Below are 22,775 nucleotides of genomic sequence, written 5' to 3' on the forward strand. Positions count from 1 at the left end.
GTCCATTCCCAGAATCACGTCAAATCCGGACATATCAAATACGATTAAGTCCGCAGGTAGAATTCTCCCTTGAATCTCTATCGGACAACCAATTAGCACAGAATCACAAATAATATGATCTCCCGAGGGCGTAGCAACAGACATACTAGGTTCTAGCGGTTCAGGTATCTTCTCAGCCAAATGTGCATAATGATTAGAAATGAAAGAATGAGTAGCACCAGAGTCGAATAAAATGGAGGCATGACGTGAAAACAACGATAATGTACCTATATGAATGACATAACAACTTAAAGCTATCAGGATCATGTAATATATTTATCGTTCTAAAAAGATATCTAAATTTAGGAAAGCGAAAGGTACCTGTGACTACATCATTTGATGCTTCAGCATCAATAGGGGTAAGGGCATAAACTCTCGCTGTAGCATGCGTCTTCTGTCCTCCATTCCTACCCGGTTCCCCAGGTTTCTTAACTGGGCAGTCCCGAGCTAGATGGTTTGGCTTCCCGCACTTGAAACACACGTTCTGGCCAAACATGCACCTTCCCAAATGTCGTTTCCCACATGTTGCACACGTGGGGTAAGTTTGCCCTGCTGGTGGTTGACCTTGACGATTCATAATGTGAGGCCTCTTGTCCTTATGCGACACTGCTTGGGGTTGTTGCTGTTGCTGGCGCTTCCTTTGATTGTTGTACTCGATGTTCTCTTGGAGGTCTTCTTCAGCAATGGTAGCTCGGGTGACTAGCTCTGTGAAACTCCGAATCCTGAGAGTACGGACACGTTCTCGAATCCTACGATCCAGTCCACGCTCAAATTTTTCAGCCTTCTTTTCCTCATCCGGAATTAAGTAAATAGCAAAATGAGAAAGCTCCATGAACGTTGTAGCATACTGCGCTACCGTCATAGATCCTTGAGTAAGATCCATAAACTGGCGAGCTCTCGACTCCTGAAGAGTTTGTGGAAAGAAGTGGTCCAAAAAGATTTTCTTTAAATGCTCCCAAGTAATGGGGACTGCTTCCCCTAGTTCCAGCTGAACCAAAGCCCGGGTTGACTTCCACCACTTGTTTGCCATATCAGTCAAGTGGTACGTGGCGTATTTCACCTTCTGATCATCAGTGCAGTAGAGCACTTCAAAAATCTGCTCTATACGATCGATCCAGCTTTCCGCATCCATGGAATTCAATCTGCCATCAAACGTAGGAGGATGCTGACGAGAAAATTGCTCCAAAGTACAACCGGCTTGTGGAGCTCTAGGCGCCATAAATTGGCCGCTAACCATAGATTGAAAGAATTGGGTAGCAGCTGCGACCAGATGGTCCGGGTTATCATTCTGGTTAGAACCAGAAGATCCCTCTCGTGTTGGGTGATTTCTAGTACCGGGGGCCATGATCTACGTCAAACGTCATAATAATAATTATCTAGTAAGAACGTAAAAACAATGACAATGAAACAAACTATACTGATTGTTCTAACTAGTAAAACCTATAAAGTATTCAACCCTAAACAAACCTTGATTACTCGCGAGCAGGCTAGGAGCATCCTAGGTAATTTTAACTAATTTTTTTTTTTTTTTTTTTTTGAAAAGTCTACAGAATCAACCTGTCTCTGATACCAAATTGTAACACCCCCTCCCCGTAGGCTAGGTGTGTCACGTATTTTTTTTTCATGAAAAATAAACCCGGCAAGCGATTCTCTAATTTCACAATTGAAAAATAAACTGAAATAATTTATTGAAATAAAAAGGTCTAATAAAATGTCTTCCCAAAAACATTTAAGAAATAACTGGATAAATTCGTCATAAGAGACACATTTTATTTTAAAAGTCTGAACAAAACTAAAATGCTCCTTCTACTCCTGGCCTGCATGCTCGTAATCATCATCTTCACCTGGGTAATTAAAAACATGAAAATAAACTAAAATGAGTCGATGACTCAGTAAGAAATCTATCATAACGAAAACGTAATAAACATAAAATTTTCATAAGAACTTTCATGCTGAACTTAAAATTTATGACTGTTCATGCTAATGCTTATGCTATGTATGACTGAATTTTCTGAACTAACTGACTGATTTATCTTACTTATCTGACTGGCCAACACACTTAACCCTGTGTGCAAGGTTGTGCACCAGCCCCACATCCCGCTGCAGCAAGGGGAACTGCTGATAGTATTCTAGCATACTATGGTGGACCACGACTGAGTTCGTGGCTTGCACACCACCCTGAAACTGAACTGCATTGGTACCATGCATCTGAATGGCCATCTTATTAACTGATCTGAACTTATCTTACACTTGAAATTAAGATGGCTTACGTGTCTTATACACATGAGATGCATGACATATTACATACATAATTCATAATTTCTGAATTTAAACATGATGCGGAATGACATGATCGTATTCTATGCTAGATGACATGCTTGCACATGAGCGGTTCATAAATCATGGCTATCAAAGAACTGGCTTGAATAATACATACATATAAGCTAACTGTGATGATCTTAATTTATGATCAAATTTACTTACCTCGATGCGTTTCTCCTTGAATAATACTTCGTAACTTGAGACCTATATTCAATAAATAACTATCACTAAATTGTTTGGAACTAAAATAAATGCTAATATCTTACTTAACTAAATTCGGAATTCTAAAACATAGTCAAACCAATATTTGTTTAACACTAAAATCAATAATTCATAGTATTTAAATTACTTAAAATACTAATTTATAATTTAGTAGAAATACTCGAGTTATTTTAAATAATTCACAAAAACTTAAATTCTTAAACTAGTTTTATTTCTTAACGTAATTATTAAATCTTATAAGAAACTTAATAAATTCCATTAAATTCTTAACATAGAAATCTTATTAAAATCTTTACTAAATTGACAAAAGAAATATTAACTCAAATATTAGACTTAAAAATTATACTTTAAAATATCTTTCCAATTCTTTAAACATTTATTAAAAAGAACCTTTAACTAAATATATTTATTTAATAAACTCAACTAGTAATATTAAACTCAATATAAATCACTAAAGCAATTATTAAATAAAATAAGATCAAGTCTAATTTAAAATATAAGTTCAATTAAACATCATTATAGTCTAACAAAAGGTCAAAACCTAGCCCATAAAACAATACTACATGAGCCCATCGAACGCACAAGGCTTAGGGCCCAATGGCCCATTAAGACCTACGGATTCTTTCTAGAATCCGAAACATGGCTACAATGAAAAGGAAAACAGAGAGTTGAGAGAGAATGAGTCTGCGATGGAGGAGCTCACCGAGAGAGGGTAGAGGGCGACGGCGGCGCTGAGTGGTTGGAGTGACTGGCGACGCGATGGGGTCTCTGGGAAAGGTGGTGCGACGCCGTGACACAGAGAGAGAGAAAGAACCGTTAGTCCGAAAACATCCCGAAAACTACCGAGAGAGAAAGAGAGCTGATGGCGGTCGAGGCCTTACCGGAAAAGAGGTGGCTGAGCTAGGGCTGGGCTGGTCGGCACCGTCTGTGACGCCGGAAGGGAGTCCCGCGTCTCTGAGTGGCGTGGAGTTACTGCGAGAAGAAGTGGGTGGCTGCGGGTCAGAGAAGAGAACTCCAAAACAAGTGAGTTTTCTTTGTATTTTTTTCTTGTGTTTGAATCAGATATTCTAGATGGATTTATAAAGACGGTAGAAAGGCTATCTGATAGGGTTTTTCTAATGAGAGTTAGACTCCTACTAGGACTCGAATTTACACACTACGGCAGGGTTTCAAATTTGAAACAAAGTGGATGAACTTACGGATTGGTGATTTGAATTTGTCAAACAGCGGCTAACAAAGTGATGAGGTTCGGAGACTAGAAAATTTAAACTTTAATTTCAAAACACACATCGCAGTGAACGTAATCTGAAACACTTTAAAAATCCTTATTAAAACAAAACTCTAACAAATCATAAATAGCAACTATAATAGAAATATAGAGATAAAATTAAATATAAATTCTGATAAAACTATACTCATAAAAATATAAATTCTAAAATAAAAGTTTACTAGGAAATATTACTAATATACCCTATCACCAAAACTGGTATGTCACAGATATGGAGCTAGAACTTGCAGCTATATTAATGCGTATGATATGGCTAAGAAGATACTCATTTATCTTTGAAGATAAATTCAAGGTTCCTAAGAGTTTGGTAAGAACGGCCAAGGCAATACTTGATGACTTTCTAGATGCTCAAAGGAAAGAGAAATATCAAGAATTTTCAGAGTCAAATGAGGTAAGAGGGGGTGATAGAGTTAATCATAGGTGGATAAAACCTATACGAGGTTTCATCAAGGCCAATTGGAATGTTTCCCTTAGTAAACATAGCTTGGGACTAGGCATAATCTTGAGAGATGAAAAAGGAGATATCATGGCATGTGCCTGTTACAAAAAGAACCCAGTGCAAGATCATGTGGAGGCTGAAACTGTGGCTCTCTAGTATGCAATGGAGCTGTGTAATTCACTTGGTTTCAATAGAGTAATTTTAGAAGGAGATGCTAAAGTGATGGTGAAAGCAGTCCCATAGTGATCAGGAGGGGAATCTGTCCTCTGTTGGCCATATTATATATAGAAGATGTTAAGACTGTTTTGAATGAGAGAAGAGCTTCGAGAGTGCAGCATGTCTAAAGAGAAGAGAATGAAGTGGCTCATTTGTTAGCAAAGAATGCTTTTAAATTTGATAAAAGAGAAGATATGGGTAGAGGAATGTCCAGAGTCTATTGTTTTACAAGTTTTTAAAGATTATGTAAATTCATGTATTGATTCAAGTTCTGTTAATTGAAATATACGAGGTTTGATTCAAAGAAAAAAACCCATTTTACGGAGTAGAACTCGTCTATGATAATCTCACGCTCGATCGACTACAATAGTTCAAGCCTCAAGACTTGTAGGGTCCAAGCTATATTTAACACACTGACGTTATATACACGTAGTTAATATATATAAGAAAAATGCAGTCAAATACATTCATCGGTCAACCCCTTCGGTCATCAACATATATAGCAGCACCCTTAATATAATACGTCAGATGTATTTTACAATAAAAAGAATTAATTATTTACAACCGAATCATATTATATATATAATTGGCACGTTAGTTTATAAATTTAGTTATTTAATATTTATATTATATAATAGTCCAAGTATTTCTCTATATTTAATAAATTAGAGGCGGTTTCTTTGGAAACAACGTCGCTGTTAGGAGCTCCTTGGTAGAAACCAATTGAGTACTCCATCTTGTCTCCACAAACCTAACGATGCTCCAATTGTTATATATATTTATAACTCGTACGTTGTCAATTAAACAAGTACTGTCAAAAATATATGATTCACTTCAATTGGACGAAGATTACTATATATATATATATATATATATATATAGGCATGCATATAATATATTCAAGTCCTCCACAATTTGAAAAAATGACATGTTATATATACATGTTGTCGGATAATTAATGCACAAACGACGGATTTGGGTGTGTCTGATCTCCTCTAAGAAAACAAAAATCTGAAAACAAACCAAACTTTAGTTATGATCTCATGCATGTGTTGTAACGTCTTGTCAAACGTCGGATTCCAAAAATATAATACAGCCTGATCGATGATCTTAATTAATTTGATTCATGATCTTGTTCATAATTAATCTACAAAAAAAGTAATTGGATTAATTTACAAATTACGTACTGATGATTGGAGATCAGAGTATATACGTTCCTGAAATTAGTTCCATGAATCGTTGAAAACATTCTTGTTCCTGATCACCTTTAAAATCTCATGTCTTTCAAAATCTTTTAAATTTATGAATCATTGAGAATTAGAAACTGAATAGTACTGATCTTTTGTGAATATAAAAACCGAAAGATTTTTTTTTATTGATGAATATTGTCATAAATTAAAGAATATTAAGAAGTGTTTCTTATAACGTCCTTTAAAATTCTATATACTTTAAGATCATTTAAATTCAAAATAAGTTATTTTACAAAGTCGAAACTAATTAAGAGTTAATTTTTGGGGATAAAAACAGAAAGGTTTTCTATATTAAAGGTTCATTCAAATAACAAATTGATGAGAATTAAAAATGCTTATAATAATCATATACACCCAATACATTGCATGCATAATAATATTATAAAATGAGAGTATTTTTGTAAAATGATATAAAAATATCCTTCATTTAAAATATAATTATATAAAATGTTGTAAAAAATATTACGTATAAATCATTTTTCATTAGGAATTAATAATGATATACGTTGACAAAAGACATTGCTTTGATTATACCGACGTTTAATGACATTGACATTTAGCCATTTACCCTTACACGACATATATATATAGAGAGAGAGAGAGAGAGAGAGAGATTAATTTTGGATATATATATATATCTTTATCACAAAGTTTAAACTGAATGCAGACACTTCAACCTTGTAACAAATATGAAAGCGTAATCATCGAGAGCCTTTGTCTTTCTCACTTGAAGCTGTCTCGTCCGTATCAACAAAAACGAACTTAGAGTAAGACAACTTCTGGGACATATAAATAGAGCTGCTTGGTTTCGATTCTCAACATCAAGCATTAATTAATAAAAAAAAACTTTGTCCGGCGTTGTCTGTGATCAATTACCTCAAGAAGAAATCATAAATGGAGATGGTAAATGTGAAATTATCTGATTTGAGCCGGCCAGGATTCCATGATCACTTGTGCATGAATATGGAAGGGCGCCGTGATGATGCTTTGGCTACTAGTAATAAGTGCGTGAAGAGAAGGCGAAGAAATTCATCTGCTCCTGCACTAAGCTGCAGTAATATTCTAGGGGACCAACAACAAAAGCAACCACAGGCCGTGGCTGACGAATCCACCACCACCACTACTACTACTACCAGTACTGGTGTGAAGAAAAGTTCAAGATTTCGTGGAGTCAGCAGGTTAAATATTAATTTTTCATTCTTGATTTAATCATTCTTAGTCATCACAATGTCGTACATGATTTTAAGATACAAATGTCATGTGTGCGCGTCTCTGCATGCGCGCCTGTGATATCATCCTTGTATGTGGGTGCAACGTCTGATCAGGCATAGATGGACCGGACGTTTTGAAGCTCATTTATGGGATAAGGGATCATGGAATCCAACCCAGAGGAAGAAGGGAAAGCAAGGTACTTACGTACATCTCTACATGCACCACTTAATATTGTTAGTTCACTTTTATATATTTGTATGTGGATATGTTCCTAGTCTTGATTGCTTATAACGTGCGGCTTCTTTGCTGATCTGATGTTTTGCACATTGGAATCGCCGGCCGCCATAGAGCAGTGTACCTAGGTGGGTACTTCCATTGCTAATTCAAACAGTTTTTGCCCGTTAGAGAGACTCAATTTAGAGGGAACTGACCTTTATGGCGTTGCTAATTCATGATCAGGAGCTTATGATGAAGAAGAATCTGCTGCAAGAGCCTATGATTTGGCTGCCCTAAAGTATTGGGGAACATCAACTTTTACAAATTTTCCGGTAACAAATATCAACATGAATTTCGAAACCCTTCTCTCTCTTTATTTTTATTTTTATTTTTATTTTTCAAAAAAAAAGAACAATTAGGGTAGTCTGGTATTATATTCCTGTAGGTATCTGATTATGAGAGAGAAATTGAGATAATGAGAACTGTAACAAGAGAAGAGTACTTGGCCTCGTTAAGAAGGTAGGTACACTACTAGTGTTTCCTACCTTGAGAATTTCATGTCTGGATCGATAAGCTTATTAATTTCCAATAAGATCACGTGAGTAATTGGCTTTTATACGTTCGTTTATAGGAGAAGCAGCGGGTTTTCAAGAGGTGTATCCAAGTATAGAGGAGTTGCCAGGTAAACTAACATACAATATGTATGAATAATATTATATATTGCTAACAGTACTGAACCAATTCATGAACCTTTTGACGAATTGCAGGCACCATCAAAATGGGAGATGGGAAGCAAGGATAGGGAGGGTTTTTGGTAACAAGTATCTCTACTTGGGCACTTACAGTGAGTAAAACTACCTCGTTTGGATTCGAAGATGAGTTGAGATGAATTGTGATTAGTAATGAGATGGACTGTGAATAATAGTGAAATTTATGAGTTAAAATTGATGAATAGCAGTGAATAATAGTGAGATGAGTTGAGATGAATTGAAATGGGTTGTGAATCCAAACCGGGCGGTCCGCTATGAATCTCTTCTTTTTTCCTGAGCTTAACTTAGAAGGAATTTTTTGCCAAAATATAAGACAGAGTAGTCTTGTATTCAGTCTAATAACCACGTACTTGTCTCGGACAACTCATTACTAAACTGGAACTGAAGTGCAAGAGCTTCAGAATTTTTCATTTGATGGTTTATGTAGGTACCCAAGAGGAGGCTGCTCATGCTTATGATATTGCAGCAATTGAATACAGAGGCATTAATGCAGTAACGAACTTCGACCTGAGCACATACATCAGATGGCTAAGACCAAGTTCCAATTCTCTTGCTTCCCAAGAACCAAAACCAAGCATAGAGAGTCAGCATAATATGTCTGCTAACCCTGTTCCGAGCATGGGTATGACCGAGCAGTCGATCTTTCACTTCAATACCTCGACGGTTGATGCATTGGAGATGAACACGCTTCTTCAAAAAGAGGAAGTTTTCCAGAGTGAAGATCCCATTAGTCCTAGCAGCTATTCATCATCCCCAACTGCACTTGGCCTTCTCCTGAGATCTTCACTATTTAAAGAGCTCATGGAGAGGAATCTGAATGCCATTGACAAAGAATCTGAAGAAAATGACACGAATTTTCCTCGGTATGCAGGCATTGACAATGGGGTCGGGGAGAATTTTTGGCTATGAAAGTGGCGAACACGAGAAAATGGGGTTGCCCCGTGTCGCTTGTATCTTATTATGGCCCCTCCTAAATCCAACAGGCACATATCCAAACACAAGACAAGTGAAAAATATAATAAACAGGTCGAATCTCATGTATATGGGTTGACATTGAGTTGGCCTTCTAGCTAGGGGTGTTCATCCGGGTTCCAACCCGGAAATCCGGGTCTACCCGGACTGAGACCCGGATTTCAAATCCGGGCCGAAACCGGACCGGGTGGATCCGGGTTAAACCCGGGCCGGAACCCGGGTGAGTCCGGGTTTTTCAAACCCGGATTCCGGGTTCCGGGTTGAACCCGGATTTTTTTTTTTTTTTTTTTTTTTTTACAATTTACAAAAGCTTTTTTAACAAATAAATATTCAAGAGAAAAAAAAAGTCGGTGAAGCCAAAAGGGTTTCGGGTTTTTTCTCTACTTTTGTCTGTTAAGCACATTCATGGCTGAACTAAGCACGAGGTCAACCACTAAAGTACCCTCTCCCTCTGCTTCTCCACTTAATTAAATTCACCCTCTTTTTTTTTTTTTAGAATATGTTTGCACTCTTTCCAGGATTGATCTTCGCTTTGTTTAGTGTTGCAAATTTCTTCATATGTTGTCGTGGCTTCCAGTTCCAGTAGTCAAATAAAACCCAGATCTATCAAACTTACAGCATATACATTATACCCATGTTTAACAAAAAAAAAACCCAGATCTTACCTGAACAAAAGCTACACAAGCCGTAGCATTTCATCTTCGTCGGCACTGAGGGAGGTAGGCTAGGGTTTCTTCGTCGAGCGAGCGAGAGAGTGAGAGCACCAGAACAAAGACCTAGAGGCAAAGGTCTACGGCGAGTGAGATGGGGTGACGACGAAACGATGGTGGCGGCTAGGGACCTAGGGCTGCTGCTTCGGCCGCAACGCAACGAGAGAGAGAACCAGAGACGAGAGAGAGAACCATAGACGAGAGAGGTGAGTCGGGGGAACGGGCTCTCGGGGGACGTTCCCGTTTGTCCCGGCCCGGAACCCAAACCGGAATCCGGTTTTCCGGGTTCCGGACCGGGCCGGAAAAAAATCCGGCCCGGATGAACAGTGCTACTTCTAGCAGCGCCCGAGATATTTAGAAACGATGGCCGATGGCCATTTTACTGGGATCAATGAATATACCAACAAGCTTCACAGCACGAATTAGATTGTATAAAATTATCGCCGTAATGAAAGATAAGAATATATAGATTATTGAAAGATAAGAATATATTTATACATGCATATATATATATATATATATGGAAATTAAACCAAATTAACAGTGATGCCCTAACAAGTCAAACCAAATTAACTGTAGAATAAGCACATCGATGAAGAACCACAATATGGCGAGTTACCATCTCGTCTACGAATTTGCATTCAACACTTGGTAGAGAGCGCCCTGCAAAGTTATAAACACAATTGAATACAAAGGGATAGAAAAAATGTCAAGATTTCCAAAGGTAACAGAAAAAAAAAAAAGTACAGAACCGGAACCATATGATGTTCATGCACGCAGATTTTATGGCATGAGATTGACGAAAAGGGAACAGATCACATGTCTAACTTTCCACGAGGAAAAATGAAACAAAGAAACAGGGACCATATGGAGTACTTGCATGCAAATTTTATGCCATGAGATGCCTCCAGAAAACAAACATTAATTCTAATACAAACAGGATAACTAAATATTATCTAACCATCTTATCTACCAATATTCCTTTGCCTTTCAGATTCCAAAGTCCTAACTAACAGTGGAATACTATACTAGAAAGCCTACTATTCAATAAGGAGTTGGCATTTGAAGCGGGAATTATAACCAAGTAACCCTGTCATTCATTGAAGTGGAGAACGAGTTTGTACACAATCCAGGAAGGCTTGAACCATAAAGTTATCGTAACATTTGTTCTCAAAGATGAGATGAGAGGAGTTGTGAAAACAAACGAGGCCTAAACATAAATCTATTAGGAACAGCAACCACCTACCTCAAGAAACAGAGACATACACAAAGGTTTGTGCTTGGGCACATATGATGCACTGAAAGAGGAACCTCAAAAAATAAATGTGGCCACATGAATGTTGCTAATGAATTATAAAGGTTTCAGACAAGGCATGATTAATTCATAATCCTAATCTTAACTCTTAAAAACATTATGACAGTACTTGTAATAAAATTCTGAAGAGTCAAATTACTTATTAACTCATTCACCATATTATAATTTTTCATTTTGTTTTTTATTTTTCCCTCAGGAACGATTGGAAAAAGCAACACCAATTGAGGCATAAACTTTGATCACATACCGAATACATGCTACACCAATCAACATTGAAAGATAAGTCCAATTGGATACTGGCTATACAGTGATGATGATTCCTAAAACCCACTCATACAGGTAAATATACTAAAAATGGGTTCTAACATTTTCAGATGTACAACTGCATAGGGCACAATCATGCACATCCGAATGCACACACTCTTCCAGAAATATACAAAGATGAAAAGCTAAATTAAAACCTCAGCAGGGTTCTTGGCTTTTCTTCCAACCTATCAACACCATCTTGCACAATAGCATCCGAAGTTGACCTATCGATACCTCCAGACAAAGCGTCTGCAATCTCCTTGATGTCTGCAATCTCCTTAAGACCCTGTGAACACAGTTAAATGGCTTAAAGTTCAAAAATTGAGCGTGCATCTAACCAAATGATACAAAATCAATTACGTAAAAGGGTATGAATTTCTGTGATGATATCAAAAGACGATATAAAGCCTTGAAAAAATTACAGGACTTATCACACCAGAAAATATAATATGGTGCCAAAGCAGACATATAAGAACGAGACAAATTCCTTCATGTGGTTATCAAGCCCACTACCACAGCAACTAAATGCAAGGGGCGTCAACTACAAATGATTGGAATAAATATTCCACACTGAAAAATATTAACTTTAAACGACATACTGCCTCGTTAAAATGTTGGAACGGGATAAATTTTTGGCAAAAATGAACATGATAATCAGCAGATAATACTTTTATGAGAACTGTCTCAACTTAAGAAAGTTACAAATCAGCAGATAATACTTTTATTGGTCATTGGAAGATTAGAAAAACATGATAATCAGTAGGATTCTTAGCAAGCGATATGAAAACTGAATCTCTATTACAAGCATGACATGTTTCTATTTTGCTAATTAAGCAACCAGAAGAAAAAGGGTACATAGGAATGAACCTTAAGACTTGGAGTTTCTGCATATGTGAGTAAACTACGAGACTTTCCAGTAATTTTAAGTTGCTCCTGCAAGATGTTGAACATTAATTAAATTAGTGATCATGTAACTAATAGAACCCCTAGAGATGAAACCATAATTATGTGGAAAATGTTCAAGACAGAGCATTATATGCTATATATCACATTCAACATTAGTGAATTTTCCAGGAGCATTGGATTTCATTACTGCCACTTTAAAGAGTGGAATGAATGAACATGAGTAGCAGGACCATAATTAACTCTGGATACAATGTGACTTAGTACAACTAGGATGGATACATTTCAAATGACCACCCATTTGGGGAGCATAAAACAAATGATATGAACTTAAAAGTTACCCATAAGCTATATTTAAACTTATTGGTTCTAACCTTAAGAACTTCAGGCATCACTCCTTTCTTTCCATCAACAAAGTTGCACAGGTACATAACACCAAGATTTGCAATATTCTGTCACCATGGAATAATGTCAGCATCTCCTTGAGGAGATATGCAAATGCAAATGCAACTGTACAATTAATAACCAATGCCAATACAAGTTATATATCAGTCGTGACTTAAATGTGAGGATATGTTAAAAAGAGTCACAATTATAAGCATCTCAAGCAAACATGAGAGTGCACCTTCGAATGAAACTGTAAGCTAAGACATCACTCAACCATACTTATGTAACATAAATGTTCACTTATTATCATTTTTTTTGTAGTGTATGGTAAAACACATCTAGCCCATCCGTGTAACAAGATAATTTGCAAGAACTCAAATTACCCAAAATACATCAATGTTGCAACTCCTATTTTTCTAAAAAGGAAAATTTATAATAAAAAACTAATTGCTGCAACTGGATTACCAGGTTTCTTCCCCATGAATCCTATACCATCAATTAACAAAAACATCAATTCCAACTTTATACAACAAAAACATTAACAAAATTTGCAAACAAAAAAGTCAGTCAAGTGGATTGCCATCATAGACTGATGTCTTCCAACAATCCATATGCATCGCACTTTTTGATAAGAAAAGGAATCATATGCGTCTACGGATAAGAATTGCAAACAGAAAATGAGGTGTATCAGGTGGTGAGTGGAATGTGTAAAGTTAAAGCTCCGGGCCCGGATGGCTTCTCTATGGCTTTTTTTCAAGAGTGTTGGGATATAATGAAAGTAGAAGTTATGCGGGTATTCCAAGATTTTCATTCTTGTCAGAAGTTTGAGAAGTCCCTAAATGCTACATTTATTGCACTCATCCCTAAGATAGCCGGTGCCCATGAGTTGAAGGATTTATGTCCTATTAGTTTGATAGGTAGGATCTATAAAATTATTTCGAAAGTGTTAGCTAATCATATGAGTACGGTGATGGATAAAATCATTTCTAAACCTCAAAATGCTTTTGTTAAGGGACGTCAAATTTTGGACTCGTTCTGATTGCAAATGAGTGTTTGGACAGCCAAATGAGGATAGGTATCGGGGGTTCTTTGCAAGCTTGACATGGAAAAAACATATGACCATGTGTGCTGGAATTTTCTTTTCTATATGCTAAGAAGATGTGGCTTTGGGGATAGATGGTGTGGGTGGGTTAGACATTGTGTTTCGACCACTCGGTTCTCTGTATTAGTTAATGGCCAACTCTTGTGGTTTTTTTCAGAGTTCTTGGGGTTTGAGACAAGAGGATCCATTATCCCCTTTCCTTTTTGTTTTAGTGATAGAGGCATTGAGTCGTATGGTGGAGGATGCTGTAAGGAGGGTTCTCTCTGGTTTTTCAGTGGGAAATAATAACAATGGTACCATTTCAATCTCCTATTTATTATATGCGGATGATACTTTCATTTTTTGTGATGCTGACAGTGGACAGATTCAAGGTTTAAGGGCTGTATTATTGTGCTTTGAAGCTATCTCGGGCCTCAAGGTGAATTTGGGCAAGTCGGAATTGGTACCGATGGGAGATGTGAGGAATATTAACCATTTAGCGGATTTGTTGGGCTGCAAAGTTGCTTCTCTTCCAATGAAATATCTTGGGCTTCCGTTGGGGGCCGTCGTTCAAAGTAAAGAATATATGGGATGGTGTTGTAGAAAAAGTTGAGAAAAGATTGTCAGGTTGGAAGCGTCTATATTTATCTAAAGGGGGAAGAATAACCCTTATTAAAAGCACCCTTTCCAATCTTCTCACTTATTATCCTTCTTGATTCTTATTACCGGTTGGTGTGGCTAACCGGATTGAGAAGTTGTTTAAAGCATTTTTGTGGGGTGGCATGGGAGAGGAGAATAAATTCCATCTTGTGAGTTGGCATAGGGTGTGCTGTCCGATTGTGAATGGAACTTTGGGAGTGCGAAACTTGAGTAATTTTAATAAGGCATTATTAGGGAAGTGACTGTGGAGGTATCAAATGGAAGGGGACTCATTGTGGAGAGAGGTTATTGATCAAAAGTATGGATGTGATTGGGGGGGATGGTGCTCTAAGGAGGGTAGGGGATCTTATGGTGTGTGCTTATGGAAATATATTAGAAAGGGGTGGGACGGTTTTGTAAAACATATTAAGTTTGAGGTTGGAGAGGGTGCAAGAATTCCTTTTTGGTTCGATGAATGTTGTGGTGAGAGAGCTCTTCATTCTATTTTCCCGGTTGTTTTCAGCTTGATTGGAAATCAGCAGGCTGTTGTTTCAGAGGTGTTGAGTCGTGCTAATGGGACTGTGCATTGGAATGTTACTTTCACTAGAAACGTACAGGATTGGGAACTTAATGACATTGCAGACTTTTTCAGTTTCTTGTATTCTCTGAATATAGGAGGAAATGAGAGGGATCGAATGCTGTGGAAACACACGGGGAGCAAAAAATTTTCAGTTAAATCTTATTATAAGGTGTTGTCTGGACAGCAGTAATTCTCTTTTCCATAGAAGAGTATTTGGATGGCATTTGTGCCATCTCAAGTTGCCTTTTCTCACTTGGAAAGCCGCACTTGGGAAGATTTTGACAATTGACAATTTGAGAAAACGTGGCAAAGTTGTTATGGAGTGGTGCTTCATGTGTAAGAAAAATGGTGAACCAATTGATCATTTACTCTTTACATTGTGAGGTGGCCAGGGAGTTATGGGTTGGGGTTCTTAGTAGAGCCGGGTTGAGTTGGGTTATGCCAATGAGAGAGGTGGATCTACTAGCATGTGGGAATAGGCAGAGCACAGAAGCTCTCAGTTGGCAGCGGTGAAGGATGATTCCTTGGTGTCTTCAACAACAAGGAGCGATCTGTTGAGGATACCTGGAAATTGTTTGTGTCTTCTTTGCTGCAGTGGAGGAATGAAAGGTGCTTCAACGACAATGAGTGAACTGTGAGGATATCTGGAAATTGTTTGTGTCTTCTTTGCTGCAGTGGTTTTCAGCTATTGTTCTTAAGGGAGGAAATGCTCATTTGTTTTTGTTTTCTTTTCAGGTTTCTAGAATGTAATTAGGTGCTTCTTTTGTATACTTCTTGTGTACATGGGCTTCACCTAGTTTCATTAAATAAAGTTTCTTACTTATCAAAAAAAAAAATTGCAAACAGAATTTCAAGAAAATGTTATAGCTAATAATAGAAATTCTTTATTGATACATTAAAATATGACTTCTCATATAAAAAACAATATAACTGAAAGTCTAACCTGCTTATCCTCCAATGTACATATCTTGCCATCCTAAAACAAAAAATAAATAAATAAATAAGTATGCCAATAAATTAGAATCAGTTCAAAAATATGAAAGCGACTAAAGGAGGCCCCATATGATATTGTTACAGTGTACTTTGGCCACAAATTCTGCATTGTAAAAAAAATCTTCAATTACTTGTCAAAATCAATATTGTTGTAGTGTCTCCCCTCCTCAATGCATGAGAAAGGAAAGTTAGAGAAAAAATTCTCCTTTTTGGCAAAAGAAGAATTCTTTTAGTGGGAAATTCTGGTCCTTCACAGGAGAGAGAGCTTTGGGGTTTTTTGTGGGGGGGCGGGGGGAATTCAACGTCACATTACAAAATATTGTCACTGCAAACTCAACCACAAAACTGACACCGGAAAAATAATAAAATTTGGAAAAATTAAAGGAACTCACCAAACCTTCCACCAAGCGCTGTAAATCATTCAAGTCATATCCAATGTCAGACAGAGATTTTTGAACTTCAGAAACCTGTTACAGAAGTTTTAAACATATTAAAATGATAATGAAAATAAAACTATTGAATCTTTCTACTTAATATTGGGATTTTTCTTTTTCTTTTTATAAGTTCTACATAATATTGGGAATTAGCTAATATATTTGTTCAAACCAACATAGAAATGCGAGAAAGTAGGCAAAACTAATCTACATTAGTCGAGAATGCATGGTTAGAAACAGCTCTAGAAGGCCAATAGTACTAAGAAATATATTACTTTAACTATATTCGTTGCTATAGAAATGAAGAATAACAAACACAAATAAACCTCGGCACATACATCATTCTTAATCAACTTTGACATCTCATTCTGCTTTTCCATTTTATCATCCAAGTTCCCTATCCGCTGTGTCAAATGCCTCTTTGTTGCCTGTCCAACAGAAGAATGATTCATCACATCAATATTGTAAACTTAACAAACAATAACTCAATTTATTTTTCAATGTGCATTACGAGCAAGGATGCCCTTGAGCCTTGGCTGCCAAGACTGGATGCAAAAGGGCAACTCTATTATCAGAACTTCCAAGTCTTTTGAGATGACCCAAAGTTCACATGAATAGAAAGAGATATGAACATAGGCACAAAGGCACCCTTGTATCAACTTTACACTTACATCAGATGATGAAAACTACTCAGAAACAACTCCCCCTGCTCCCAATTAAAAAAACAAACCTTAGCAGTGAATGAACAAAGTCCTCCCACAATATAAATGGTAAGAACACTGTTTTCTGATAGGTAATCAAGAAGTTTTATTCATAGAAGTAGGCAAAGCCCAAGTATACAGGGAGTATACATAAGAAGACTGTTGAAGCATAACAAAGACAGACATGTTCAAAACTATTCAAACTATTGGTCAAAGGTATGGGCAAGCTGCTTGTTGTAACAAGCATCCAAAATGGCGTTAATTGAATGGTAAAAGTGTTTTAGAGATTAACAGAGATAAAAAGCTTACTTTCAAAGACATGGAAACAACACAAACTGAGAAAGTTTTCATTAAGAAAAAGATAAACACTTCAGAACTATCAATTCAATTGCAAATAAAATATGCAGAATGATGCATAATCAATGTTAATTTCTCAAATTACTTGTACATTATCATGTCCTCTTCAAAAGAAACAAATTATATTGGAAACATTGGAATAATCTAAACAAAAACTTACAGCAAGAGCCTCTGACACATTCTCCAGATGCTTTGTCAAGTTTGAAACAGCACTAGCCATGTTACGTTTTGTCACATACATAAGATCTGAGAATTTAAGTCCCTACTCATAAAGGAAACGGGTTAAAGGAACAATTAGTATACAAAAAGCTATTCTGGACCCAGAAACCCCCCCGCCCCAAAAAAAAACAAAGAAAAAAGAATTGAATTAATTTGACAAAATTGGAGAGTAAAAAATTAAAGAAATAATGAGCACATCTAGATACCTTCCACCACATGTAGCCATAACCCAGCGCCCCCAAGGTAGCAGCTGGAACTACAAGAGATGTTAAACCTGAAACACAAAAAGGGGAGGTACAATTGAACAAGAAGGACCAACCAGAATATACTCGATAGGAATTGGAAAACACATAATTCAAGAAATGTCATATGCAGGGGTTGGTCAAGATTGGAAAGGTTTCTTGTTTCTCCTTCTTGGGAAGCCCACTTTCCGGAGCTGTGTCAGAAGAGGCTGGCCTGGGTTTGCTCAGATCATTTTCCCATTTTGTTAGATTGTGGAGGCATTCATAGGAGTCGCTAATATTTCAAGTTTGAAAATATGTGGTTAGCAGTGGACGGCTTTGCTGAGAAAGTTCGTTCCTAGTGGTCTTCTTATCAGTTCACGGGTACCCCTAGCTTCATCCTTGCAGGTAAGCTTAAGGCTTTAAAGCAAGATCTAAGAAGGTGGAACTTGGAAGTTTTTGGCAGTATTGACAACCATAAGACTACTTTATTGGAGGAGTTATAGGAATTGGAGGGACAAGAGTTGATGGAAAACACCTCAAAAGAGGTATTGTTGAGGAGTGTGGTGGTGATTGAACTGAAGAGGGTACTGTTGGAGGAAACCTCGTGGTGACAAAAATTCAAGGCTCTTTGGCTAAAAGAAGGGGATAAATGTATGAAGTTATTCCGTAGAGTGGCCAATCCACCTAGGCGCAACAACACTATTGAGACACTCAAGACAGGTAATAAAGTTCTCTCTTCCCCCCTGAATTAGAGAACCATATTGTAAATTACTATGAGAACCTGCTCACGGAGTTGACCAGTTGGAGGTCAAAGCTCAATGATTTGCCTTTTGAGTCTATTGATATGCAGAGTGCGAGTTGGTTGGAAAGACCTTTTGAAGAAGATGAGGTGCATAAGGTCATTAGCAGTATGGCTAAAGACAAATCACCTGGGCCGGATGGGTTTTCAATGGGGCTTTTCCAACATTGTAAGGAAATTGTGAAATGTGATGTTATGCAAGTCTTTCTTAAATTCCAAGCCTTCTAAAAGTTTGAGAAGTGCCTCAATGCGACATTCATAGCCCTCATACCGAAGAAACATGGGGTGATGGAAGTTGAGGATTTCCGCCCCATAAGCCTGGTGAGTGGGGTTTACAAAATTAAAGGTTCTTACTAATCGGTTACGCTAGGTAATGGAGCAAATTATTTCAAAACCTCAAAATGCCTTTGTTCGGGGGAGGCATATACTTGGTTCAATTCTTATTGACAATGGGTGTTTGGATCATAGGTTGATGAAGGAGGGCATACCAAGCATTCTATGCAAGCTTGATATGGAGAAAGCATATGATCATGCAAATTGAGATTTTCTCCTTTACTTACTTGGGAGGTGTAGCTTTGGTGATAGGTGGATTTCATGGATTCGACATTGTGTTACTGCTTGTTTCTCAGTGTTAGTTAATGGTACCCCTGCGGGTTTCTTTAACAGTTCTCGCGGATTACGGCAAGGGGACCCGTTGTCTCCATTCATTTTCGTTATTGTTATGGAGGCACTTGGCCGGATGGTGAAGGCAGCTGTTGAGGGTGGTTTTTTAGCTGGATCTTCGGTGGGTAATGGTACTAATGGCTCTATCATGATCTCATATATTTTATTTGCATATGATACACTTCTCTTTTGTGAAGTGGAGTTGGGCCAAATTCAAGCTCTATGAGCACTTTTGTTGTGCTTCAAAGCCGTGACGGAGCTTAAGGTAAACCTGGGTAAATCTGAGATGGTAGCGGTGGGTGTGGTGCCTCGAATCAGTAGCCTAGCAGATATTTTGGGTTGTAAAGTGTCTTTTGTCTATGAAATATTTGGGACTCCCTTTGGGGGGTGACTTTCAAAACTAGAGCTATCTAGGGTTATTGAGAAAGTGGAGAAATGGTTGGCTGGGCGGAAACGGTTGTATCTATCGAAGGGGGGGCGACTCACATTGATCACAAGCACTTTATCTAACCTCTCGACCTAATTCTTATCTCTATTTCCGTTGCCTACGAGGGTGGCGAATCGGATCGAGAAGTTATTTCGGGCTTTCCTGTGGGGTGGTCTAGGGGAGAAAAACAAATTTCATCTTGTTAATTGGAATAAAGTTTGCTCCCCAGTCTTGAGTGGAGGACTGGGTGTGCGCAATTTGAGGACTTTCAATAAAACGTTATTGGGGAAATGGCTATGGAGGTATCACTTGGAGCCCCAGTCATTGTGGAAGGAAGTTGTTGACTCTAGACATGGAGGTGCTTGGGGTGGTTGGTGCAATAATGTAGTGAGGGGGGTAAGGTGTGGGTTTGTGGAGATATATTAGGGGGGTTGGCAATGTTTCGAAAACAATATCCGATTTGTGGTTGGACAGGGTACTAGAATCAGGTTTTGGCAGGATGTTTGGTGTGGAGAGCGCTCTTTGGAGAGGGCGTAGGGAGGCTTCGGTGGCGGATTTGCTTGTGTTAGCCCATGGCGCTCATCGGTGGAATATTCTATTCACTCGGGATAACCATGACTGGGAATTGTCTAATGTTTCAAAATTTTTCAGCTTGATATACTCCTCAAGAAGATTAATGGCACATGGTGATAGGATACAATGGAGGTCCAGTGGCAGCAAGAAGTTCACAGTCAAGACATATTATAAAATATTGACATCACAAGGTAATGTATCTTTCCCGTGGAAAAGCATTTGGAGGTCTCGCGTAGCTTCCAAAGTGGCTTTCTTTGTATGGAATGCTACCCTTGGGAATATTCTAACCACGGATAACTTAAGGAAGAGGGGCCTCATTGTGATGGATTGGTGTTATTTGTGCAAAAAAATGGAGAATCAGTGGACCATCTATTATTGCATTGTGAGGTGACAAGAGAGCTATGGAATGGGATATTTAGTAGAGTGGATGTTGTTTGGGTTATGCCGTCAAAGCTGACTAACCTGCTCGCTTGCTAGAAGGGTCTCCAAGGTTGTTCCCAGGTGGCAACAGCATGGAAGATGATCCCGTTGTACATTATGTGGTGTATTTGGATAGAAAGGAATGCACGGAGCTTTAAAGATAGGGAGCGAACAATGGCGGAGCTTCAGAATTTTTTTCTACATACTTTACTCCTGTGGTTTTCAGCCATTGTCCTTAATGGAAATAGTGTGCATGATTTCTCATCTCTAATTTAGCACTTTAGAAAGTATTTAGGCGTTTTCTTTTGTATACTCCTTGTGTACATGGGCTATGCCTATTTTCTTTCATATCAATGAAACTTACTTATCAAAAAAAAGAAATGTCATTTTTGGCAACTAATATCAAAGAGAAAAGGCATAATCATTGAGAATCACGTTTATACGAAAAATAACATTTTCATAAAAATTAAAAGGTGAATAAGCATAGAATATTATGAGAAATTGTTTCTGTAGATGATAGGGGATACCAATTTGACCACTATTCCCATTCAGAACGGTAATTTGCCGTGATGAGGCTATTTGTCGAACTTCCATAGCCAGTCGACGGACCTACAAAATAGTCAAGTAGCAGTTCATTACACCCTATATCTCAGCTCCCAGGCCTCCCTAAACAAGTTAAGAGAAAAAAAAATGCCTCACTGTTTCATTATATTTTCATGTTCACATTACCTGGGTTGCGATGGCATCAGAATATTCAGAATCGCCGTCTGAGTGATCCCCAGATTTTTCCATTCCCTTCAGCAATGACTGTCAATCCAATAGGGTAATCCAAGTAAGGGAAAGAAAATAAAAACTTTCAAATATCATATGCAACATGAAGCGTATTAGAACTGAAAACTTTTCAATATTTTCCTGGTCAGGCATGGACGGCTAATTCTTTAGCTTTCATTAGTTTCATAAAAGCAATAATATATATATATGATCACAAATCTCTGATCAATTTTACAACTCAAATTAAAAAGGAAAAATATGAAAAAATTAACAACCAACCCTCAAAAAATAAAACTCTATAAATACCCAATTGATAAGAAATTACCAAAAAATATTTTTACGAAAAAGTGTACAAGTATGTAAACGGAGCCAGATTTGACCAAACAGTAAAACTAGCAGAGTTCAAATAAAAGAGCACCTGAAGTTCGCCAAGCAAGTCCGATAATTTACCGTTCTTAAGCATGATCGTGCCAGTGTATCCTGCACAAAGAAGAACACTCTCAGATCGAAATAGCTCACAACTGATGTTGAAAGTATTTATATAGGATCGGATTCGAAAAAGAACAAAGTACCTGCTCCGACTAAGATCACGATCCGAGATAATCCCATGCCCGCTTGCATAGCCATGGCTGAGTTTGGTGAGTCCGAAACCCTACGAGGTGAGGGAGGGGAGGGGGGGTGGATTGGGGAAAGCTGAGAGTGTAAGATGGGGGTTTCCGGGAGATTTTGTACGCTGTGTTTGGTTCGACGGCGACCACTTTCATCAGCAATTATTTAAACGACATCGTTTTTTGGAAGCTGACATCACGATTTTGTTATGAAATTAACGAGGTAATATTAAAATCAGATTAAGGTTGATTCATATATGATCGGACTTGATAAGATCAAAGGCTAAAATGTAATATATATATATATCTACAAACTAATGTAATACAAAATTAACAAATTAAGATTGAGGATTCAACCCATTTAATTAAAATTTTTGGGCTATTTTTAACACATATACAATCCAAATTTAATTGGACAGAACTAGAATATGACACGACAACATGAATTATTGACTTTAAACCTATGTAATTTACTATATAAAATTGTTGAGTTTAGAGATATAACAATACAAGAAAATAGTTTTGTTTCAAACATTAATGTAACTGTTGTGACGTATTTTGTATTTTTGTCAATGACTTCAATAATATGTAACCAAAAGATACTTAGGGTTCAGTGTGGTGGGAGACACCTATAATGTCTAGGTCACTGTAAAGAGTGGAGAGTATTTTAACTTTCAAAAAGTTCAAACGTTACCTCATATGTATTCCTTAACCTCTAT

General features: G+C 37.5%; 3 protein-coding genes across 4 annotated transcripts; 1 reads left to right on the plus strand and 2 right to left on the minus strand.

Moving 5' to 3' along the window:
• Positions 1-997: 997 nt before the first annotated feature.
• LOC109021428 lies at positions 998-6,332 on the minus strand. Its single transcript, XM_035686221.1, has 5 exons — positions 6,282-6,332; positions 3,465-3,629; positions 3,287-3,351; positions 2,524-2,565; positions 998-1,387 (listed from the first exon to the last, which is right to left on the minus strand). The coding sequence occupies exons 1-5, from the start codon at positions 6,330-6,332 to the stop codon at positions 1,177-1,179; spliced, it is 534 nt and encodes a 177-aa protein (XP_035542114.1). The 3' UTR covers positions 998-1,176.
• A 338-nt stretch (positions 6,333-6,670) lies between these two features.
• On the plus strand, positions 6,671-8,883 carry LOC108989794 (AP2-like ethylene-responsive transcription factor At1g16060). Its single transcript, XM_018963533.1, has 7 exons — positions 6,671-6,954; positions 7,102-7,184; positions 7,448-7,536; positions 7,650-7,723; positions 7,836-7,886; positions 7,972-8,048; positions 8,402-8,883. The coding sequence occupies exons 1-7, from the start codon at positions 6,671-6,673 to the stop codon at positions 8,881-8,883; spliced, it is 1,140 nt and encodes a 379-aa protein (XP_018819078.1).
• Positions 8,884-10,105: 1,222 nt separating this feature from the next.
• LOC108989832 lies at positions 10,106-22,173 on the minus strand. 2 transcript variants are annotated; one of them, XM_018963590.2, is made up of 13 exons: positions 22,021-22,173; positions 21,867-21,928; positions 21,407-21,484; positions 21,205-21,286; positions 17,778-17,845; positions 17,513-17,614; positions 16,633-16,722; positions 16,253-16,327; positions 15,811-15,843; positions 12,555-12,632; positions 12,145-12,210; positions 11,433-11,563; positions 10,106-10,319 (listed from the first exon to the last, which is right to left on the minus strand). In XM_018963590.2, exons 1-13 carry the CDS (start codon positions 22,073-22,075, stop codon positions 10,298-10,300), a joined length of 942 nt encoding a protein of 313 aa, XP_018819135.1. In that variant the 5' UTR covers positions 22,076-22,173; the 3' UTR covers positions 10,106-10,297. The 2 variants fall into 2 exon arrangements, with proteins under 2 accessions (XP_018819135.1, XP_018819136.1); XM_018963591.2 differs by having other exon boundaries at positions 11,463-11,563; positions 22,021-22,163.
• Positions 22,174-22,775: the final 602 nt, after the last annotated feature.

The sequence above is a fragment of the Juglans regia genome, chromosome 16 (assembly GCF_001411555.2).
Source record: "Juglans regia cultivar Chandler chromosome 16, Walnut 2.0, whole genome shotgun sequence".
NCBI lineage: Eukaryota > Viridiplantae > Streptophyta > Magnoliopsida > Fagales > Juglandaceae > Juglans > Juglans regia.